Source organism: Carcharodon carcharias, chromosome 4, assembly GCF_017639515.1.
Source record: "Carcharodon carcharias isolate sCarCar2 chromosome 4, sCarCar2.pri, whole genome shotgun sequence".
Lineage (NCBI taxonomy): Eukaryota > Metazoa > Chordata > Chondrichthyes > Lamniformes > Lamnidae > Carcharodon > Carcharodon carcharias.
In genome coordinates this window covers 156,613,305-156,634,349 of record NC_054470.1, presented here as the reverse complement: position 1 = coordinate 156,634,349, position 21,045 = coordinate 156,613,305, and the positions used below count along the sequence as shown (strand labels likewise).

At 44.8% G+C, this 21,045-nt stretch overlaps 1 protein-coding gene across 2 annotated transcripts in view; it reads right to left on the bottom strand.

Moving 5' to 3' along the window:
- arhgef28a (Rho guanine nucleotide exchange factor (GEF) 28a) overlaps positions 1 to 21,045 on the bottom strand; it is a 535,445-nt gene that overhangs the window by 189,502 nt on the left and 324,898 nt on the right. For both annotated transcript variants that reach the window (XM_041186008.1, XM_041186009.1), the window contains 6 exons: positions 20,419 to 20,542; positions 10,390 to 10,525; positions 8,858 to 8,925; positions 2,150 to 2,207; positions 646 to 796; positions 432 to 553 (listed from right to left, as the gene is read on the bottom strand). In XM_041186008.1, coding sequence (XP_041041942.1) covers positions 432 to 553; positions 646 to 796; positions 2,150 to 2,207; positions 8,858 to 8,925; positions 10,390 to 10,525; positions 20,419 to 20,542 — 659 coding nt within the window. The remainder of the gene's footprint in view (positions 1 to 431; positions 554 to 645; positions 797 to 2,149; positions 2,208 to 8,857; positions 8,926 to 10,389; positions 10,526 to 20,418; positions 20,543 to 21,045) is intronic.

Below are 21,045 nucleotides of genomic sequence, written 5' to 3'. Positions count from 1 at the left end.
TTTGGAGGTCTACCGCAGAGAGTTGTGAATACAGCACCGTGGGTGTACCTACACGACAGGGACTGCAGCGGTTCAAGAAGGCAGCTCACCACCACCTTCTCAAGAGCAACTAGAGATGGGCAATAAATACTGGCCCAGCAAGCGACGCCCACATCCTGTGAATGAACAAAAAAAATGATTGAGTGTATCCAAGTCAGAGATCAACAGATTCTTGGATACTAAGCAAATCAAGGGATATGGGATGAATGTGGGAAGATGTATCTGAAGTATGGGTTTATTGAATAGCAAATAGGCTCGTAGGTCAGTTGGCCTACTCTGCTTCCATTCTTTGGTTCTTATGAAGCTATATTTTCCCCCATAAAATTAAAATCAGATTACACACAGATTACATTCGCTATCCTCTCTATATGCAACTGTTCAAAGATTCTCACCCTCCAATGCAAGTGATTCTGTTGAAGGCGATGACCCCATTGTTTGAAGTAATTCCTCAGACTGTGATTTGTTCCTAGAAACAAAGCCATCCACCTCCATGTCCATTGACTCCATGATTCTTCTAAAAGACAATAGTTCCACATGGTAAACAAAATATTTTAGAAATTGCTCAGTATGTTGATAAGGGAAATAATTTTGCATGATTTAGCTTACCTGTCTATACTAATACTAGAGGCACTTTTTGACAAGGGCTGATGTTGTAGAGAGCTTTCTCGTTTGAGAGCAGAAAGTCCAATTGGCAAAGATGATGAGGTGGCGTTCAGTGATAGAAATGTAGACTGCGAAGCATCCTTAAGTGAATTAGCTATTGAAGCAACAGATATTTTAATAGTTTAAAACAGGAGACACTGCTAACGCTCAGCAGGTCAAGCAGATAATGTAGTCAGTACTGGCAAACATAGCATCAGCGACTTGGTGAATGTATCTATTGACCGCAGGTCTGTTGATGCAGGATACATCTCCTGTGGAAGCCTCTCATAAAATAATAGTTGAGTGCTATTGTAATTTTGATTGGCACAGTAAGAGCTATGAAGGTTCAGGATCATAGTTTCACAATCTCTTCCAGCCAGTGAAAAAAGTTCTCTTGTTATCTCCCTGCTAAAACAGCACTCCTAAAGCTTTGCTTCTGGGACAAATCTAGGAATGTTAGCCTCGCTCTGTACATTCTCTCAATTGCGTTCCTCCAAGTCAGCAATCTCTTCCTCCTCGGGTAACATCTCAGATCCAGCAATGCTTCCTGATCACTCTCCTTCTTCATATAAAACATGCAAAGGACACCCCATCCTTCACCTCTCAGCAGCCTCATAGAAGGACTAAAAAATCAAATAAAATGTGTTTTCTCAACAGTGGCTGAAATGCTTCTAAATCAGCTTATTGACATTCCGTACCAAATCTTTTGGCTAAAGCCTTACCCTACTTCAGCAACTCTGTAACTTTTCAAAGTGCCTCCATTTCATAGGTCCACAATGTTTGAGTGTCAACCCACCCAAAAAAATCACAGCTTGGCTTCCTGCAACATCACAAGGACATCAATAAGTTTGGATCTGCATTAGTTTGCTTGCCTGAGCTGCAACATTATAGGGAATGATGGAGGTCTAATGGCAACCTGTTTGTGGGGGGTACTATGGGAACAGAGACCCAGCAGTGAAGGTCTTCAAAACCATCTTTCTGTTTGATTGCACCTCCTCTGAGAGTGCTCCTGGTGTGCAGGGAGCAAGAGAATTGGTCCTATAATCTCCTTTCTACACCTATTAGTGCTAAAGTGTGGTCCCCAAACTATTTAATTACCTTTTCTATGGTGCCTAGCAATACTTGACACCTGTATAAATCTGACATGAAATATAATTAATTACGAATGATGCAGAAATGACAGAAAATGAAAATGTGGCATCACTAGATTTATTGCCACCTCATTTCTACTGGTCCACCGAAAAGAGGGTGAGTATCTCCACTAGCTCCTGGAAAGTGGGGCAGGTGGAGAAGCCAGTGGACATCCAGTGTCACGGTTCTCTAACCCATTCCCACTGCTGCTACCTGACCTAGCACCAGAAAATCAAGCAATGGCCAGAAAATCAAGCATGTGACTTTAACAAATGCTGTTATAACAAATAAATAGATTTAATTTCACAAATTTTTCAATGCAACAATTCATACTTACAGTGCACACAGTGAGTTGGCTTGCTTCGGGATACTACATGACATTTGTCTTGAGGATTCTGCAGAAGAGAAACACCAAGTTTGTAAGAATAGAACAACAGCTTATAATTATATAGCACCATTAACGTAATGAAATATCTCATGGTCATTCACAGGAGCATTATAAAAGAACTATGACACCGATCCACAAAAGTAGATATTAGGTCAGCTGATCAAAGCTCGGTCAGAAAGGTCGGGTCTAAGGAGTTTCTTAAAGGAGGAAAGCGAGATAAAGAGGCGGAGATGTGTAGGGAGGGTATTCCAGGGCTTGGAACCTCGGCAACTGAAGGCACGGCCATGAATGGTGGACCAATTAACAACAAAATACAGCAGTATATTTGTCATTATATCAAAATAACATTTCTGAATATACAACACACTAAATAATTGCCACACACAAAAAGCTTCAATTTCACTCACTTCATTGTCATAACAAGCACCTGTATTTAGTAGCACCAAACATTTATCATCACCAATAATTGCATGCTCAACTGTAACTCTAACTCTTTCCCAGTCTAATTTGCTTTAAGAAAAGTATAATGCATCTAAATTATGTCATAAACAGGTACATAACTTTCTGTCATGTTATGTACAAAACAAACTTATTTTGTTAAAATGTGAACTGATAAAGAGTTCCACAGCTGACCCAGCGACCGTGAAGGAATAGCAAAATAGTTCCAAGTCAGGATAGTGACTAACTTGGAGGGAACTTGCAGGAGATGGTGTTCCTATGCATCTGCTGCCCTTGTCCTTCTAGGTGGTAGAGGCTGTGGATTTGGAAGGTGCTGTCAAAGGAGGCTTGGCAAGTTGTTGCAGTGCATCTTGTAGATTGCACACACTGCTGCCTCTACGTGCCATTGGTGGAGGGACTGAATGTTTAAGGTGATGAATGGGGTACATCCCAGCACATCTGAACTCATCGACTCATCTGGGGAAAATTGATCAATTCTAGAGATCTCTGCAATTATTAGCTATGCCACACTTTGCCAGTTTACTAAGCTAGCTCAAACTTGCCTCGAGGATGCCAGACCAGGGTTCAAATTTGGGCCTCACTTCAGTCAGTGGTCCAATACCCTAGAATCTGAGTTGACCTGTCTTGGAAAGATGTCAGATGACATTTTTACTGCAGTTCTACAGAGTGGATACAGGAACAAAGTGCACATTAATGAATTAATTAATGATTTGTAACAACCCTGAGTGGACTGGAAGTTAGGGTTTGGGTCCTCCCAAAAAGGGGAGGAGGGTGAAGCAAAGGTATGAGGCAAAATCCAAGAGGTTCTGCAGAAGGAGAGGTGTAGGAGGTAATCACTGTTGAACTTGTTAATTTGCATGATTGTGGCTACTGTCATACTCATAACATATACCTGTGAACATATGAAAACGATGGATATTTTTACTTTTAAAAAACAGCTTGGAACATGGATAATTTACCTTGACCCAAGGTAGAGTCCAGATAGTCAGATTACTTTTTGTGATTTCTGTAGACAGGGGCTGGCTCATGACACTGCAAAGTCATTAAAATTTAAATGTCCGCGTGGAGGCCTCTCCCTTGAAGAGACGTTCAGAATGCGAACTCATTTGTGGAATTCACAGCTCCTTTACAGAAACTCAAATGCAATGGTCACCCCAGACTTACTGCAAACTTGAAACCTAACAAATAGGGGCGTGAAGCTTCATCACAAATAAGTGTGAACGGCCGTCATTCATTCCCCATTGTTGGAAAAGGCTTATGATAGTTAATCCTTTGTGTGGATAACATAAGTATTGATCATGATTGTGATCACATGATCGAAACTGGTTTGACATAGCAAATCTTATTACACCAAGAACAGGCCAAGGCAAGTCAGTCCCGAACCAATAAGACAGAGGGATCATCAGCCAGCTAGAAGAAAGGAACCCTGCCTAAAACAGATAGTCATCTCAAGCAGTGAAAACAGGAAATAATTTGCTTTCATCTGCAAGACGATAGTTTCTTCTTTACAGAAGCTCGGCCACAATTTCGTATAAGAAACCCAGAAACTTCCAACCTACATTATCTTTGAAGAACCGAGAGTGAACACTTTCAGGCCTGCAACACTGTTTCATCTCAAAGGACTGGCTAAGAATACGTGGTTTGTTTCTTGTTATTCTGTTAGTGATCTAAGAGCATGCTTCATCTCTAGAACTCGTCTTTCCTGTGTGTATGTATGTCTGTGTGTTTGAGGGAGTGGGTGCATTTTGCGTTTACAATTCAGGTGCATGGTAAATAAATGTTTATCCCTTCTTTTGATTTTAACTTACCAAAAAACCAGTTTCATGACTATTCTTTAAAGTCACAACACTCAAAATGGTTAAAAATACTCCTTCTCAAAATATATATCTTGTTGTTGTCAACTAAAAGGTGAGGAAAAAGGTGAAAAGTTCTCCCACCTACTCTCCCAGTCTGTAATACTACTTATTATTAAATAAAAATGGTGAATAATTTTTGCACCTGTTTCTGGGAATGGGGGTTGCGATTCACAATCTGCGAATTTGCATTCTGCACCTGCTCCTATTGATGCAGGCGAGACGCAAACATCAGGTTTCATTTGAATGATTTCGATATGCAGTCCAGCAAGACTCATACTGTTGGCTAGCATCATGCTCAATGAGGGCCTAACAGTGTGCAAAACTAGCATATGCTCTTGCTAGCCAGGAGCTCTTAAGGGCAGTCTATCCCTCTTAAAGGGAAGCTGCGCTGAATGAAATAATTCTGACACTGATTTGGAGTCCTGCAATGAGAGAGAAGGGAAGTGGAGCAACAGTGCAGAGAGGGGTCTGAGTTTCACAGATGTAGCATTGGAGGCCTTTGTCATGGAAAGGGACAGGAGGAGAGATGCCATGTTTCCTTGAGAGGCCAGGAAGCCCTCAAGTAATGCTATCCAAATGGAATGGGAGCAGGTGGCCAGGGAGATGAACCCTCGGACACTGGCTCGGAGAACTTGGCAGCAGTGCCAAAGTCTGATGAACTCAGTGAATATGTCTACAAAGAACATCTCTTTCCCACTGCACCAACAATCTCTCACACAGCTGAATATACCACACACCCATCACTCACCTATCAGCACTCTCTAACTCTCAAGACTCATGCTTAACATCTAGATACTCCATGTCACTCTCCCACGCCTTCCAATGCTGCCAACCTCACACTCACCTCTCACTGCCTCCTCTTACCTCCAGTTATTGAGTTATGGCAGGTGCATCAACAAACACAGTGCAACACAATCATTTATATTCTGCTCTCTATCGTGCAGAACCAGGTTTTCCATAATAGAAAAGACTAAATCTGGACACACAGGGAACAGGCACATCTTCATCCTGTGCAAGATAGAGGAGATATTATGGAGCTGGTTGTGACAGAGCCTGGAGTATTTGGTGTCACTGACAGCATTCAGGATAAAAGTATGCTACTGCCTTATGGCCCTCCTCAACTCCCACCTCACCCTCATGCTGTTAACTGGCAGGCGGTGTGATCATGAACCTCTTGCTTTATATCCTATTCCACTTCCCTCACCTCAACCCTTCCCTTCTGATTTTATGCTTGCAGACAACAAAAAGCTTCTGCCTTCCCAGCCACAGCAGGAAGAGAGAGAGCAACATCATACCATTGATGAAGAAGTACTGTCACTTGATCTGACACCAGCTCAGATACTGAGCTGGGCGAACTTTACAGGCCAGTGCAGAGTTGGAATCTACACGTGATGAATCAGTAGGCACGAGTGTACTGCAGCCAGCCTCAGCAGAATGAATAACACTTGTGCGTGGTCACAAATAAATTGCACAACAGGGGATACAGATGAGGACTATGCTACATAGGACAATGCTGATGCACAAGCACATTGAGGTGTCTGGTGCATTGTAGGCCTGCCAGGCAGCCTCTTTGTCACTGTCAAGGAGCATGGAGGAACCTGGCTCCTAGTTGGCAGACGAGATCACATAGAGTTCAGTCCATCCTTTCCAAGGTGGAAAGAGTGGCCATCTCCATGACAGCAGCTGCAGTTCCAGCCATGATGCAGCATCTGGTGGTCGCTGCCTCAGCTTCCACTATAACATAGGCAGAAATCACCCAACATCTCAGTTCTGTAGTGGAAGCTCAGATAACAATTAGGAGGTCCATGCTTGCTGCTATGCAGGCTCAAGACTGCTACCATCGTGGCTGCAGATCTTAGTGCTCAAAGGTGCATGCAAGCTCTTGCAGCAGACCAGCAATCTGTCCCCCAGCAGATTACTAGGACTGCTGAGGTGGTGCCGCAGGGGACTGACAACAGCAACGTGGAGCATGAACCTGATCTCCTCTCTCAGGACCAGTTGCAGCACATTCGTGTCATACGTCCAGCCTTTCAGCCAACCCATGCTGCTGCCGCCCATCCTGAGGTGGAACAGTCCAAAGCCGGGCCTACATCCTGCAAGGCCATCCGCAATCTCCACCAACGAAAGTTAGCGGCCTTCCACCAGGCATGCTGCAATCACTGGGAGAACATGGAGTAGGAGCAGTAGGACAAAGGCAACCATTTCACAGACACTAAGGGCAAGCATAAAAGTGAATAGTTCATTTCTGTTTGCATAATTTGATATGTTTTTGGAAAAGATGTTATGGCAAGGTTACTGTTAGTGGCTTTTATTACAGGATCTTGGTTAAGAGGACTCTGTAATGGGATGTCTCAGATAGATGGTGATGTGGGGAATAGTATAACCATAATGCCAAAGGGAAGTTTTCCTATGGGAAGCAGAGTCCGAGCAGGTGCTCTTGGGCAGCCCACCTGAAGCGAAGATACCCTGACCTCCTCTTCGGATTCCTGGTGGCAATGACTATTCCCTCATGATTGCAATGCCATGGAAGATGCAACAAACCACCAGAAACATGGGAGACCTGCTCTGGTGTGTACTGGATGGCTCTCCCTAAACAGTCCAAGAATCATAGAACATTGCTTCAACGCATTGATCGCTTGTTCCACAATGTTCCTGGTGCCTCTTTGGATGTCATTATATACCCGCTGTCCTCATATGGTTGGGTGGTGGGAAGGGTCATCAACCACGTGTACAGGTGTGCAGCCTTTGTCCTTGAACAACTGCTCCCTGGATGTTCTTAGAGTTGCAAAGATGGTGGGAATGGCAGGCTCCCACAGAATGAAGGCATTGAGGCTGCTGTCAGGATAGCAGGCATGTACTGACATGATGTATTATGAGTGGTCACACCAACTGCACAATGATCCTATAACTCTTCTCATCGCAATGGATGTGCACACAGCCACATGTGTGCAACTGATGGTTCCATTGGGAACCCTGCTAACCTGGTAAATTCATGTGCCCACTCAGTCTGCTTCTCCCTTCTTAGAGAGAACACAATGTAGCCTCTCAAGGGATATAGGGCTTCCATTACTACCCAGATGTATTGATGGATGGCATACTAGAAGATATGTCGCCCTCTCCCACCTGTAAAGACCCAGTTGCACAGTTTAGTGGCACTATGGCTTTTACGGTGACTGGCAGTGCTGTCCTCACCCAGGTGTGAGACTGAAAGTAATGTTGAAAGAGGTGTCACAGTTCTGTAATGATCTCCTTAATGAGCCTGAGTTGCCTCGAGGATCGCTACTGGCTCAGACAGAGGTATGAAAAGTGCTCACAGAAAATCTTTGGTAGGTAGGACCTTCTGTGAAGAGTCCTCCTCCTCCTCCCGCTTCACACCTTATTATCTCTGCAGCCTTTACTCCATTTGTTGGTCGTGTTGCAAACCCAAGGGTACTGCGATGACAGCCCCCATACCTCATATAGGCTATAGGTGACAAAATCCTCTGCCCTTCATGAATGGCTTCACAAATTCACCAAAAGGCCTCCAAACACATGACACAGCCCTTTCACAAACTCCACCACTGCCAAAGTAGGTCAAAAGTACCTTATCTGTAAGTTGGATGATTGTCCTTTAAATAAGATTCATGAGGAATTCCTCATGCTGGGTGTTTCTACTCTGGTAAGTCTCTGCCCATTCCATGTACCTCATCACAAGATTCCAGCATATCTTTCTATTCCTTTTTCTCTCATGTGCTCATCTAATTTCCTTTTGAAAGTATCTAAGCTATTACCCACTTCCTGTGGTAGTGAGTTCCCACATTCTAACCATTCCCCTGAGTAAAGGAATGTCTCCTTATTTCCCTACTAGATTTAGTAGTAACTATCTTGCATATACGGACCCTATTTTTGGATTCCCTGCAAAAGTGGAAACATTTCCTTCATATCTACCCTGTTCAACCCATTCATAATTTTAAAGGTCACTGTCAGGTCTCCACTAAATCCTATCTTTTCTAAACAAAAAAGTTTAACCTGTTCACTCTTCCTGATAGCTAAAATCATTCAGGGCCAGTACCATTCTTGTAAATCGCTTTGCACTTTCTCAGTGCTTCTTTGTCCTGAACATATCATCACTTGCTCATTTTCTTTAGATCAAAATATGGAAATGCCCTGCCTAACGCCATTACTGACACCTGATCAGTACAAAGACTACAGTGATTAAAGGAGAACACCCACCAAAGGCATCCCAAGGAAACTAGACATGAACAATAAATGCAGTTAAACCAATGGTGGTTACAGCCTGAGAATAGTTTTTTTTTAATTATATTTTCATGAACCCTATTCCTATGCCAGGGCTGGTACTTACTAGATTCTTGACCTTGGTACACATAGGAACAGAATCTCTGCAAGCTTTATGAATACTCGTGGCACAATCTGAAAAAGAGAACAAATTTTTAGCAAAACTAAAAATAAAACAAAATTACAAATGTTAGAAATCCGTAAAAGAAACATATTAGACGATAAATTCAGAGCAGGTCTAGCAGTACCAGGTTTTATCAATTCTTTCATGGGATGTGAGCATCACTGGCAAGGCCAACATTTATTGACAATCCCTTAATTGCCCTTTAACTGAGTGGCTTGCACGGCCATTTCAGGGAGTAGTTAAGAGTCAACCACAAAGCTGTGGGTCTGGAGTCACATGCAGGCCAGTCTGTGTAAGGATGGCAGATTTCCTTCCCTAAAGGACATTAGCGAACTGGATAGGTTTTGATGACAATTTGGAAATAACATGATTACTATTTCAGTCACAAGCTGTTCTATTTAAATTCCAGATTTATTTATTAACTGATTTTAAATTTCCCAGCAACTATGATGGAATTCATGTGGTCAACATTTAGATATCAACCAATCTTGCAAACTAGTTCTGCTTGTAGAATATACACCCAAATATTAATCTAGCTTTTCTCTTATCTGACAGAACTGTTTACAGGCCATTCTGTTTTTTTAAAAAATCACCAACTTTGCCTAAGGTTTATTAGGTCAGGTTCTCTTCCGCACTCCAGTCGTAGACAGGAACAGCACATTTGAAGTTACATTCACATGGCCTGGGAGCAGCTTCAGGGTTGCTACCTGGAAGGGCCTCGTGTCAATGGAAGGGGCAGGAAAGTAAGGTGAAACTGCAGAACTCTGCAGTTGCATGTCAGGCCTTGCAGATCAGCAACTTTGCGGTTGCAAATGGAGATTGGTGCCCAAAAGCTCCAACTGAATGCATAGATTCCTTAAAATGGCACTTAGCCCATCCAGGGATCTTCATAGATCCTCTGGTAGGCAGGGGTTTTAAGCTATAATGCCTTGAATTCTGCAGTTTTCCTACGCTTAGGCATTGGACAAGTTGCCACATCAGAAACACAAAGTGTCTCGTTAACATGGCTCTGATAGCCCTCTGCCAAGAACAATGCAAGTTCTGTCCAATCCCAAGGCACATTCTAAAAATACTAACGTAAACAGGAACAACACTTAGCAAAGCTGATCTCTAGCCTTTTTCTTGACCTTTGTATCTAGGAAAATGGTCATTCTTGGGAGGGGGTGCAAAAGGGTAAAAGTCAGATTAATAAACTCTGTTGTTGCTTTAAAATGGAAAATGAAGAAATAGATGTTTCTTTATGGCAAAATAAACTATCAACATTTAGATCTAGAATTATTAAAGTAAATTTTATTATTCAGCACTTCTAATTCAGAGATTAGTCTGGTGGGTGTGCATATTGGGGATACTGGCACAAAGATAAATATAGGATGCAAACCACTGGGCCCAGATTCAGCATATGAACTTCTGCTATGCAATATTCTGCAACATCAACTCAAAGTTTGCCCCTATAAAACTTAAAGTTTGCTACTCACTGAAGCACTGTAGACCATCCTTTCCACCAACAAGCTTGTCACAAACCATGCATTGCACTGTCCCTGAAATAATTCCTGCCATGAAGTGATGGCCATTGCTCCATTTCTCCTTCTCCTTGGTATCTTTATGTTTCCCCTGTTAAAAGTTTTGGGAGGTGAAAAATCACTCAGGGTTCTAGTATGCATAACACAGTTTTACACAAAGACTTCAATTTCTTTTTATTTTATAAGAATTAACCTTTACAGCATATGTAAATTTGCAACTGGAATGTTCTCCCATTCAAGGCCATTGTTCTCAATGCAAATGCTAATTGTGTTCAGTCAACTGTCCACTGGCTTGCCATTATTTCAATATTCTTATCCTTACCATCACATTCTACCTCACTTCCTCCCAAATTATTAGCCTGGAAGTTTTCATCCACTTAACTCAATCAGCCTTGGCCAAACAGCAGGCAAGCTAACAAAATTATTTACCAAAGGGCAGCCTCAGTGATGTTCAGTCCATGGTTTCATGCGTGACCTGACTGTAGTTATTCATATGCCACACATCCAATTTCAGGGCTTAAATTAAAATACTGGTGTTTTTTCTGCCTCTTTTCAGCAAAGCAATGTGTGTCTCCTACACTGGAAATGTAATTAATAACCAGAGGCATGGGAATAATTTGACTGCAAGGCTCGGGTTTAATCCTGCCATCTGGTGGCATTCAAACCCACGTCCGTGCACTGCGAGGCAGTTTTCTTTTAATGGCTAAGCCAGTTTAAAGTCACCCAGCCCTAAATCAGTGGTCTCAGTTCATTTATTTTGCTTTTCTTATCACTGTAAATATAATGAGAAATAGAAGCAATAATGATACAAAAGTACAATGGACAGGATAGAAAATGTTATATCTCAGTTCAGTCAACCTCACTGATGAGACTATGCAATCACAACAAATTCAAGAGGTCTGTGTTCTGAACCCTACGGCGTATCAACAAAATAGATACTATACATGGGGGAGAATTTTCGCCCCATCGAGCCGGCCGGTCCGGGCGCAGGCAGGTGCGGAGCTGATCACTGCCCGAGTTTGGTTCCGCGCAACCATTTTATGTGGGCGGGCCAATTAAGGCCCTCCCAGCATCAAAAGCGGCTCCCAAGGACAGCGGGACTGCAATGACGGCCGAGTCCAATGGCGGCCCTACGGCCTGTTTAAAGAGCGCTCCTGCAGCCTTGCAAAGGCAAGCAGAAGGGCTCCCCAGAGTGCTGCTCAGGAGGGCAGGTCAGCGGGGCACTGTGTGCCCCTCACTTTTTGGATGAATGCCTTGCTGCTCTCCTCGAGGAGGTGGCAGCACGGCTTGAGATCCTTGTTCCCAGGGACGGGAGGAGGAGGCCCTCCCACATGACCAAACGTGCCTGGAAGGAGGTGGCAGAGATAGTGAGTTCATACGACGTGGTGCGACACACCTGAGTTCAGTGCTGCAAGCGTTTCAACAGCTTCTTGTGCTGGGGTGAGTGAGAACCATGTTGGCATTGGTCACTTAACACAGCAGTTAGGCTTCCCCACCACCTCTCCACCCCCCAACTCTGAATGTGGTTACTGCACTGAATCATTCACGGCATGTTCTCTTCGCTGGATGGGCCAGCATTTATTGCCCATGCCTAGCTCACCCTGAGGGGGTTATGCTGAGCTGGGTTCTGCACCCGCTGCATGTGGTAGACTTACACCCAGAGTACTGTTTTGGGGGTACCTCAAGGATCTGTACCTAGCTGCAGTGCTGGAACTCCGAAACATGTCAAAGTCAGGCTGCTGACATGCTGGGAGGGGAACTTCCAGGTGCTGGGGGCACGCGTTCCACGTGCTTGTGTGTTCTTGCTTTGCAAGCTGAAACCATATGGGTGGCAATTATGATGGAGGCAGCATGTGGGCAAAGGGGGTCAGCCCTGGCTTCTTGGTGTGAGTGTGCAGTGGCTGCTGGGTGACGATTAACTGGAACCCTGCAATGTCCCACTCTGGTTGGAGTGGCAGGGATGTGATGGAAACCAGGTACAGTGTGGACTAATCAATGCTCCTCTCTCCTTTTCAGGAGAAGACCACACACAATAACATAGAGCAGATGCGGACTGGCAGAGTCCAGGCACAGCCGGCTATTATAACCAGATACCAGCAGGAGGCAATGGAACTGGAGAGGTGCCATGCGCCCAGGGTGAGACTGGGGTACCAGGGGGAGGTAAGAGCGCTGTGCACTGAGGTCACCATGTCTGTCCCTGCAACCATTCCACCGTTGAATGTTTAGTGATTTGAGCTTCCAACATGGGTTTCCCATTGATTATGGAAGGAGGAGTGCATATCGATCTGGAGGCCAGGCATGCACATTAACACTGTGACTTGACTTGAACTAATCTAATGTCCATGCTCTTCATTTCAGCATCACTGGAGCAGGGCTAGGAGGAGGAGGCAGAGGGGTTGCCACTAACACCTGAGGGCCCAGAAGAATTGTAATCACTAGCATCAGACCATTTCTGCCAGGCAGGCACTGACGCAGGTACTAGCACTTTGGTGGGGATTAGATTGTCAGCTAGTGTCCCGGGGCACAGCGGTGAGGGCACTTCACACTCGCTTGAGGTGCAGGCAGAGACAGAGAGTGCCCATGGCGCCACCAGTCGGAGGACTGCAGGGGGCCAGGCACATGCTCAGTTGGCTGATGATGTGCCTCTGGAGTCGTCTCTGAGGCAGCAGACAATGGAAGTCGAGCAGGGTTGGCGGGAGGGTCTGGCAGAGATACATGAGGCAATGTGTGGCATGGTACCCATGCTGGTGTCCATGTGGAGCATCAGCAACGCATTGACCCTCATGGCCGAGCGCAATTCTTCCTCCATGGAGAGAGTGGCGACTGTTGTGGAGAGGCTCCTCCAGAACAATCAGGGCTTCCTGGGGTTGTGCTCGGACCTGCAATCTCTCCCAACGGCATTGACCTCAGCTGGTCAGTGCCAGTGTGCGAGATGGGTTGGGCACCAAGAATCCCAGCTAGGTGCTCATCCATCAATGGTGAGCAGGGAGGTCCGAAGCGACCTCACATTGGCGCACGAGCCACCTGTCATCTCTGCTGGCTCCTCTGAAGGTGCTCTAGATGAGGATAGCAGCTCCTCTGCCCCTCTGCCAGTGATCATGGGATCTGATGAGGCTGCGGCAACAGGGGAGATTCCAGCTGTGGAACTGGCCACTCCATCCCATACGGGGCCATCAAAGGCTCCACGGGCCAGAGGATGCGCGCCAAGGTCATTGAGGCCAACAGGCAACAAAGTGAGCAGGCTGTCTCGAATGCCAGTGCCAGCAAGGAGGGAGCACTTAGATGTAGCACCTGAACATGTAAACTTAAGGTACCTTAGGCACACCACGGGCTTCTCACTGGTGGTTTTATGTTGACCCGGTATTAGTTGATTATAATTTGGTGTGATGCTCAACATCTTTGAATTAAGTTTCTTTTCTGTTTTATTTTGTGAATTCATTAAATGCTTTATATGTGAATATGGCTCAGGGTGATTCCTTACTTCTGCAGGCGGACAGGAACCCATGATGTTATGAGTGACTTGTTTGTCATTGAGCTTTATCAACAAGGCACATAGTTAATGTTCCTAACCAGGCAGATGTTGCTCTCAGGTATCAAGTATGGAGTCTGCAGCTCTGGCATGTGCTGGAGGTCCATTTGTGGTGTGCTAGCTGAAGGTTTGTTGGATTAAAGCCTCTTGGGTGTCCCTGCCTCCCTGGAGGTTGCCTGGGACAGCATCTATTCCCTCAGTTAAAAGCAAAATACTGAGGATGCCAGAAATCTGAAACAAAACAAAAACAGCTGGAAAAACTCAGCAAGTCTGACAACATCTGTGGAGAGGAAGGCAGAGTTAACGTTTCACGTCCATATGACTCTTCATCAGAACTGGTTCTGATGAAGAGTCAAACGGATGCGAAACGTTAACTCTGTCTTCCTCTCCACAGATGTTGTCAAACCTGCTGAGTTTTTCCAGCTATTTTTGTTTTTGTTTCTATCCCCTCAGTGTTCCCCATGTGTGTGCTCATCCTCGGACTCACTACTGGACTCATTGTTTGCAGCCGGAACATCTGTGTCTACATCTTATTCCTCCACTGCACCCCCCTTTCCAGCGTCAGATTGTGGAGAGCGCAGTATGCAACGACTATCAGCGACACACAATCTGGGGGGTATTGGGCTGCACTCCCTGAACGGTCCAGGTATGGGAAGCACATCTTGAGAAGACCAATGGTTCTCTCTGCAACAGACCTTGTGGAGGCATGGCTCCCATTATACTGCCGCTCATGTACTTAGCCTCTGTTCTTGGATGACGGAGAGGCATCATGAGCCACCTTTTGAAGGGATAGCCCTTGTCAGCCAGCAGCCATCCATCCAGCCGGGCTGGAGCACTGAAGAGCCTCGTTCATGGAGTGGAAGCCCTTCCTGTTGACAAAGGCACCGGGCTCACCCATTGGTGCCTTGATGGCCACATGTGTACAGGCAATTGCACCCTGGATGAGGGGGAACACAGCAATCGCTAGAAAGCCTCTGGCTCACTCGGTCTGGCTGGCCTCGCCCCAGCGGTAGTGAATGAAACTCAATGCACACCTGGACAGAGCGTCTGTCACCTGGTTGACACAAGTGTGGACAGCTGACTGGGAGACTCCACAAAGATCACCCCCCGACCCCTGGAAAGAGCTGGAGGCATAGAAGTTGAGGGCAGCCGTGACCTTTAGCGCCACTGACATGGGGTGCCCAGTCACACAGTTGGCGCTGATCTCAGGGCCTATCAGCTAACAGATGGAGGTGACTGCCTCCCTTGAGACAGAGCCTCCTTCGGCACTGTACCTCAGACATATTGAGGTAGCTGCTTCGCCGCCTGTAAACCCTGGCAGCAGGATAGTGGCATCTCCTGCGGCCCCCTTCACTTTGCACTTCCTGTTGGCCCTGCACCCTTTGTGCCTGCGCCTGTCCTCCCAAAGATGGCTCCCCTGGAGAACATAGAACATAGGACATAAGAACTAGGAGCAGGAGTAGGCAATTCAGCCACTCGAGTCTGCCCCGCCATTCATTACGATCATGGCTGATCTCATTTCGGCCTCAACCCCAATTTCCCGCCCTCTCCCCATAACCTTTCAACCCATTACTAATTAAAAATCTGTCTATTTCCTCCTTAAATTTATTCAGCGTCCCGGCATCCACTGCACTCTGAGGTAGTGAATTCCACAGATTCACGACCCTTTGAGAAAAGTAATTCCTCCTCATCTCTGATTTAAATCTACCACCCCTTAGCCCAAAACAATGGCCTCTCGTTCTAGAATGCCCCAGAAGGGAAAACATCTGCTCCATGTCTACTTTGTCTATCCCCTTTAGCATCTCATATACCTCAATTAGATCTCCTCTCATCCTTCTAAACTTTAGCGAGTATAGGCCTAAACTGCTCAATCTCTCCTCATAAGACAAGCCCCACATCTCTGGAATCAATTTGGTGAACCTCCTCTGAACCGCCTCCAGTGCAACTACATCCTTCCTCAAGTAAGGGGACCAAAACTGTGCACAGTACTCCAGGTGCGGTCTCACCAATGCCTTGTACAGTTGCAACAACACTTACCTATTTTTATACTCTATTCCTTTAGCAATAAATGTCAAAATTCCATTTGCCTTCCTTATTACCTGCTGTACCTGCATACTAGCTTTCAGCGATTCATGCACGTGGACACCCAGATCCCTCTGCACTGGAGCATTCTGAAGTTTCTCTCCATTTAAATAATAAGTCGCCTTTTTATTCTTCCGACCAAAATGGATAACTTCACACTTATCCACGTTAAACTCCATCTGCCAAATTTTGGCCCATTCACCTAACCTGTCCATATCCATTTGTAAACTTCTTATTTCTTCATTGCAATTTACCTCCCCACCTATTTTGGTGTCATCTGTAAATTTAGCTATAGTACCTTCTATCCCTGAATCCAAGTCATTAATATAGATTGTAAATAGCTGGGGCCCAAGGACCGAACTCTGTGGCACCCTACTAGTTACAACTTGCCATCCAGAAAAATATCCATTTATCCCGACTCTCTGCTTTCTGTTGGTTAGCCAATCCTCTATCCAAGCTAATATATTACCCCTAACTGCGTGTGAGCCTATCTTGTGTATTAATCTTTTGTGCGGCACCTTATCAAAGGCCTCTGGAAGTCCAGATGTACTACATCTACAGGACCCCCATTATCCACTTTGTTTGTCACATCTTCAAAGAACTCTAGAAAATTAATCAAACATGATTTACTCTTCATAAAACCATGCTGATTCTAATGGATTGCATTTTGACTTTCCAAATGCCCCCTTACTACTTCCTTAATAATGGATTCCAACAATTTCCCAATGACAGGCGTTAAACAAACTGGTCTATAGTTTCCTATTTTCTGCCTCCACCCCCCCTCCTCCCTTTTCCAATCCACTGGAAGCTTTCCAGAATCCAGGGAATTTTGGAATATTATAGCCAATGCATCCACTATCTCTGCTGCCACTTCCTTTAAGACCCTGGGATATAGGCCATCGGGTCCTGAGGACTTATCATCCTTTAAACCCAATAGTTTGCTCAGTACCTTTGCTCTAGTGATGGTGATTGTTCTAAGTTCCTCCTTCTCTATATCCTTTGCACTACCTGTTATTATTGGGGTGGCACTAGTGTCCTCCACTGTGAAAACTGAGGCAAAATATTGATTAAGCATCACTGCCCTTTCTACGCTCCCCACTATTAACTCCCCAGTCTCGTCCTCCAAGGGACCAAAATTCACTTTAGCTACTCTCTTTCCTTTTATATACTCGTAGAAGCTTTTGCTATCAGTTTTACATTTTGCACTAGTTTTCTTTCATAATTTACCTTCGCTCTTTTTATTTTTTTTTTAGTAACCTTTGTTGATCTTTAAAAGGTTCCCAATCTTCCAGCCTGCCACTGACGTTTGCAATTTGGTATGCCTTGGTTTTTGCCTTTAAGTTATCTTTAACTTCCTTGCTTAGCCATGGGAGCTTTTCCCCCTCTTACCATCTTTCTTTCTCATTGGGATATATTTAATTTGGGAGGAATTGAAAATCTCCTTAAGTATCTGCCACTGTTCATCAACTGTCCTACCTTGTAGTCTTCCTGCCCAGTCCACTAGAGCCAAATCTGCCCTCATGCCTATGTAGTTACCTTTGTTTAACTCCAGAACACCAGTATGGGACTCAAGTTTCTCGCTCTCAAACTGAACTTGAAATTCTATCATTCTATGATCATTCTTCCCTAGAGGATCCTTTACTATGAGATCATTAATTAATACCATCTCATCACACAAAACCAAATCCAGAATAGCCTGCTCCCTGGTTGGTTCCACAACATATTGCTCCAAGAAACAATCTCTAATACACTTTATGAACTCTCCCTTAAGGTCACCCTTGCCAATTTGATTAGTCCAGTCTATATGCATATTGAATCATCTATGATTATTGTCGTGGTTTATACAGTGCCCTACTGCTAAGCTACTGTTTTGGGACCTATAGATTACTCCCACCAGGGACTTCTTTCCCTTGCTATTTCTCATTTCTACCAAGACTCTATGTCTTGCTCTCCAGTGTCAATATCATTCCTCACTTTAGCACTGATCTCTGAATATGGACTCCTGGCCTCCTCCCCCTTCTGGCCCTCCGTTCCTCCTCAGGGGAGGTGCCTCCAGTGGAGAGCACAACTCCCATTCCCAGGCTAAAGGAAGGCTTCCTGAAACCAGCAAGGCCCCAAAAATGATGTTTACTCCAGAGTCCTGACCTGAAGCCTGTTATTCCTGTCCAAGCAACTGTGAAGAGATTTGAAGTTTTCCTACTCACACAGGCAAGTAGCAGTAAGTTTGAATATTAAATGTCTACCAAAGACCACTCACAACTCCACTCACCCCTCTTATCCCACTCGTAGATGAGGTTTATAAAAATGTGGACTACCTGCCCATTGCGCCTGTGTGACGATCTGAAAATTGCACGGGCCCTGAAAAGTCGCCATCAATTAGTGGCTCAAGGGCCTTAGCTGGCCCATTAATTAATGGCGGGTGCGCATCGGAGATTATCACGCGCCCACCCACCGAATTATCATGATGGCGCGCAGTGATGTCAGGACGCACGCCCAACGTCACCACCTGTCATTTTACGCATCAGCGTGCAGGTCCCGCACGCCAAAGAGAAAATTCTGGCTATGAAGCAATAAGCAGTGTGGTTGATGGCATTATCAGTGGACATTAATATAAGTTTAAAAAGGCTAGGATTCCCACATTATCAAAAAGTATTTTTAAAAAAGGATTTAGATAGGGTGAATATAAAGAAACTGTTTCTACTGGCTGAAGCATCGATACCCGAGAGCAAAGATTTAAGGCGGCCAGCAATAATACCAGAAGCGACATAAGGAAAAACCCATTTATGCAACAAGTGGCAGCATTTGGAATGCACTACCTGATAGAGTGGTGGACACGGATTCAATTGTCGCCTTCGAAAGAGAATTACAAACGCCCTTGCTTTAAGTCACCCTGCTTAACGTCATTTTGCTTTAACGTTGTTTATTCTTTAGAGCCTGCTTTTCCGATTTGCATTGCCATTTTCACTTTTACATTGTTTACACTCTGGCCCCGCGCCCACTTCCCACTGCATTCTGGGCCAGTTGCCGCCATGTTCTGATGCCCGAGCAACAGTCATTACCAGAGGCCGGGGTTGCAGGGAGAGACTGAGGCACGAGATCCTGGGAGCAGGGCAGGGAGCCTGACCCAAAGGCTCAGCTGGAACTGTCACCGCCATTGGAGAGGTGCCATGGCAGCTTGGGACTGCAAGTTGCCAACCAGGTGATGGAGTGTGAGTAACAGGGCGGGGGGGTGGGGAGTGAGCAGGGCCCCCAGCTCAATCCACGGTCATCATGCCTCAATCCATGCTCCCCCCAACTCAATCAACGTTCCCACCCACCCCCGCCGGCTCAGCTCGCAACCCGGGACAGGGGCTCGGTCTCTACAGATCATCAGGAAGGGGTCCAGGCTCTGTAGAGAGAGAAAGACAGAGTGGGAAAGGAGAGAGGGGGAGAGAGACAATGTGGGAAAGCAGCCAGACAGAGTGAGAAAGGAGAGAGAGAGAGAGAGGTAGAGTGGGAAAGGAAAGCAAGCAAAAAGCTGAACTCAGTTTCAGGAGTGCTGTGGGTGAGACACAGAAGCTGTGCTGGTCAAGGCTCATTTGGCTAATTTATTTTACCTTGCAAGTTATCCCAGCTAGGAATGCAGAGTGCTGCATTTGTACAGTATAGTACTTCAACCTGTGCATTGGTTTTTCTGGGCAAGAAATGTCTGAAGGAACCTAACCACGGCTTTAACATTGATTCCTGTGGGAACCCATGATTCATTTAATGTCGTTTCAATTAAAGTCACAATTTTCAGGAACACATCCAGAACTTTAAGTGAGGACTCACTGTGCATAAATATCTGAAGCATTAAAAAAAATGCAGGGATATGAGGAAAGAGTGGGGGAGTGAGAATAACTGGATTGCACTGAGAGAGAGTTGGCATAGACTCATGAGCCAAATGACAGTTCTGCATTACATTATGAAGTCAGAAGCCTCAAAACTAGGAGAACTGGGCTAACAACCTGAGGAAGCAAGTAAATTTGACAAATGTCAAAGGGACATTAAAACAACTTTACTGCTATTTGACTGGTCAAGAAGTGAAGGTCTGTTGAAAGTGGCAGTAGTTGTTATAATAGCGAGGCTAATTAAAAGAGTTGTAACGTTATTCTATGAATTTCAAATATTTAACAATTACCTTTTGATACTACATCATATAAGATATTTGCAGCCTCAGCAATAAATTACTAGCCACATGTCCACTGCCTTACATGAGCCAAAAACTACTGGTAATTTTTACGTTGTACAAAGACCTCTGATGTATTACCGGATTATATGATGTGCGAACTGGTTCCAATTGCAGTGCTTAACAGAAAGTATTGTAAATTGAATAATAAAAGGTTATTATTTACCTTTCCCTTATTTCTGGTGCTTGTCATTCTGTTTTTGAGGAAGCTGAATGTGCGGCTCACTTTATATTTTTCAGTCTCTGCTTTTGAAGGAATAATATACTTGTCCCACTCCTCCTCTTCAATTCTGTGGGAAAAATAGGTTTAGGCCAAGTTCTTCTGACTGACTAAAATTTCAAAATTCACTCTAGGATTTCATTCTCACAGAGTAAAACAAAACACATGCCTTTTATGGTTCAGTGCGCTAAACTAATGTGCAGATGAGCTACAGAGACCAGGATGGTCCAGGATTTGATTCCCTAGCTTGTACTGTGTTACCCAATCTCAGCCAGACAGCAATAAGGGCTCACTTTATATTTTTCAGTCACAGAACCCTATCCAGCAATCCTTGCTGGAAGTATGCTGATGTGGATATTGGGCAAGAACAAATTGAGTTCGGTTTTAATGATGCCGATGGTTGGATAGATTGCTAACAGTCACCATTAAGGCTCACAGATAAATAAAGGCTAATATCAGCAAGGCAGATGCTGTTGCCATAACATCATAACCCCAGCAAGGAGCCAACAAGTTAGGAGAGGAGGGGAAAACATGATCAGAATAGATGGGAAAAAACCTTTGGTCACAAATGAA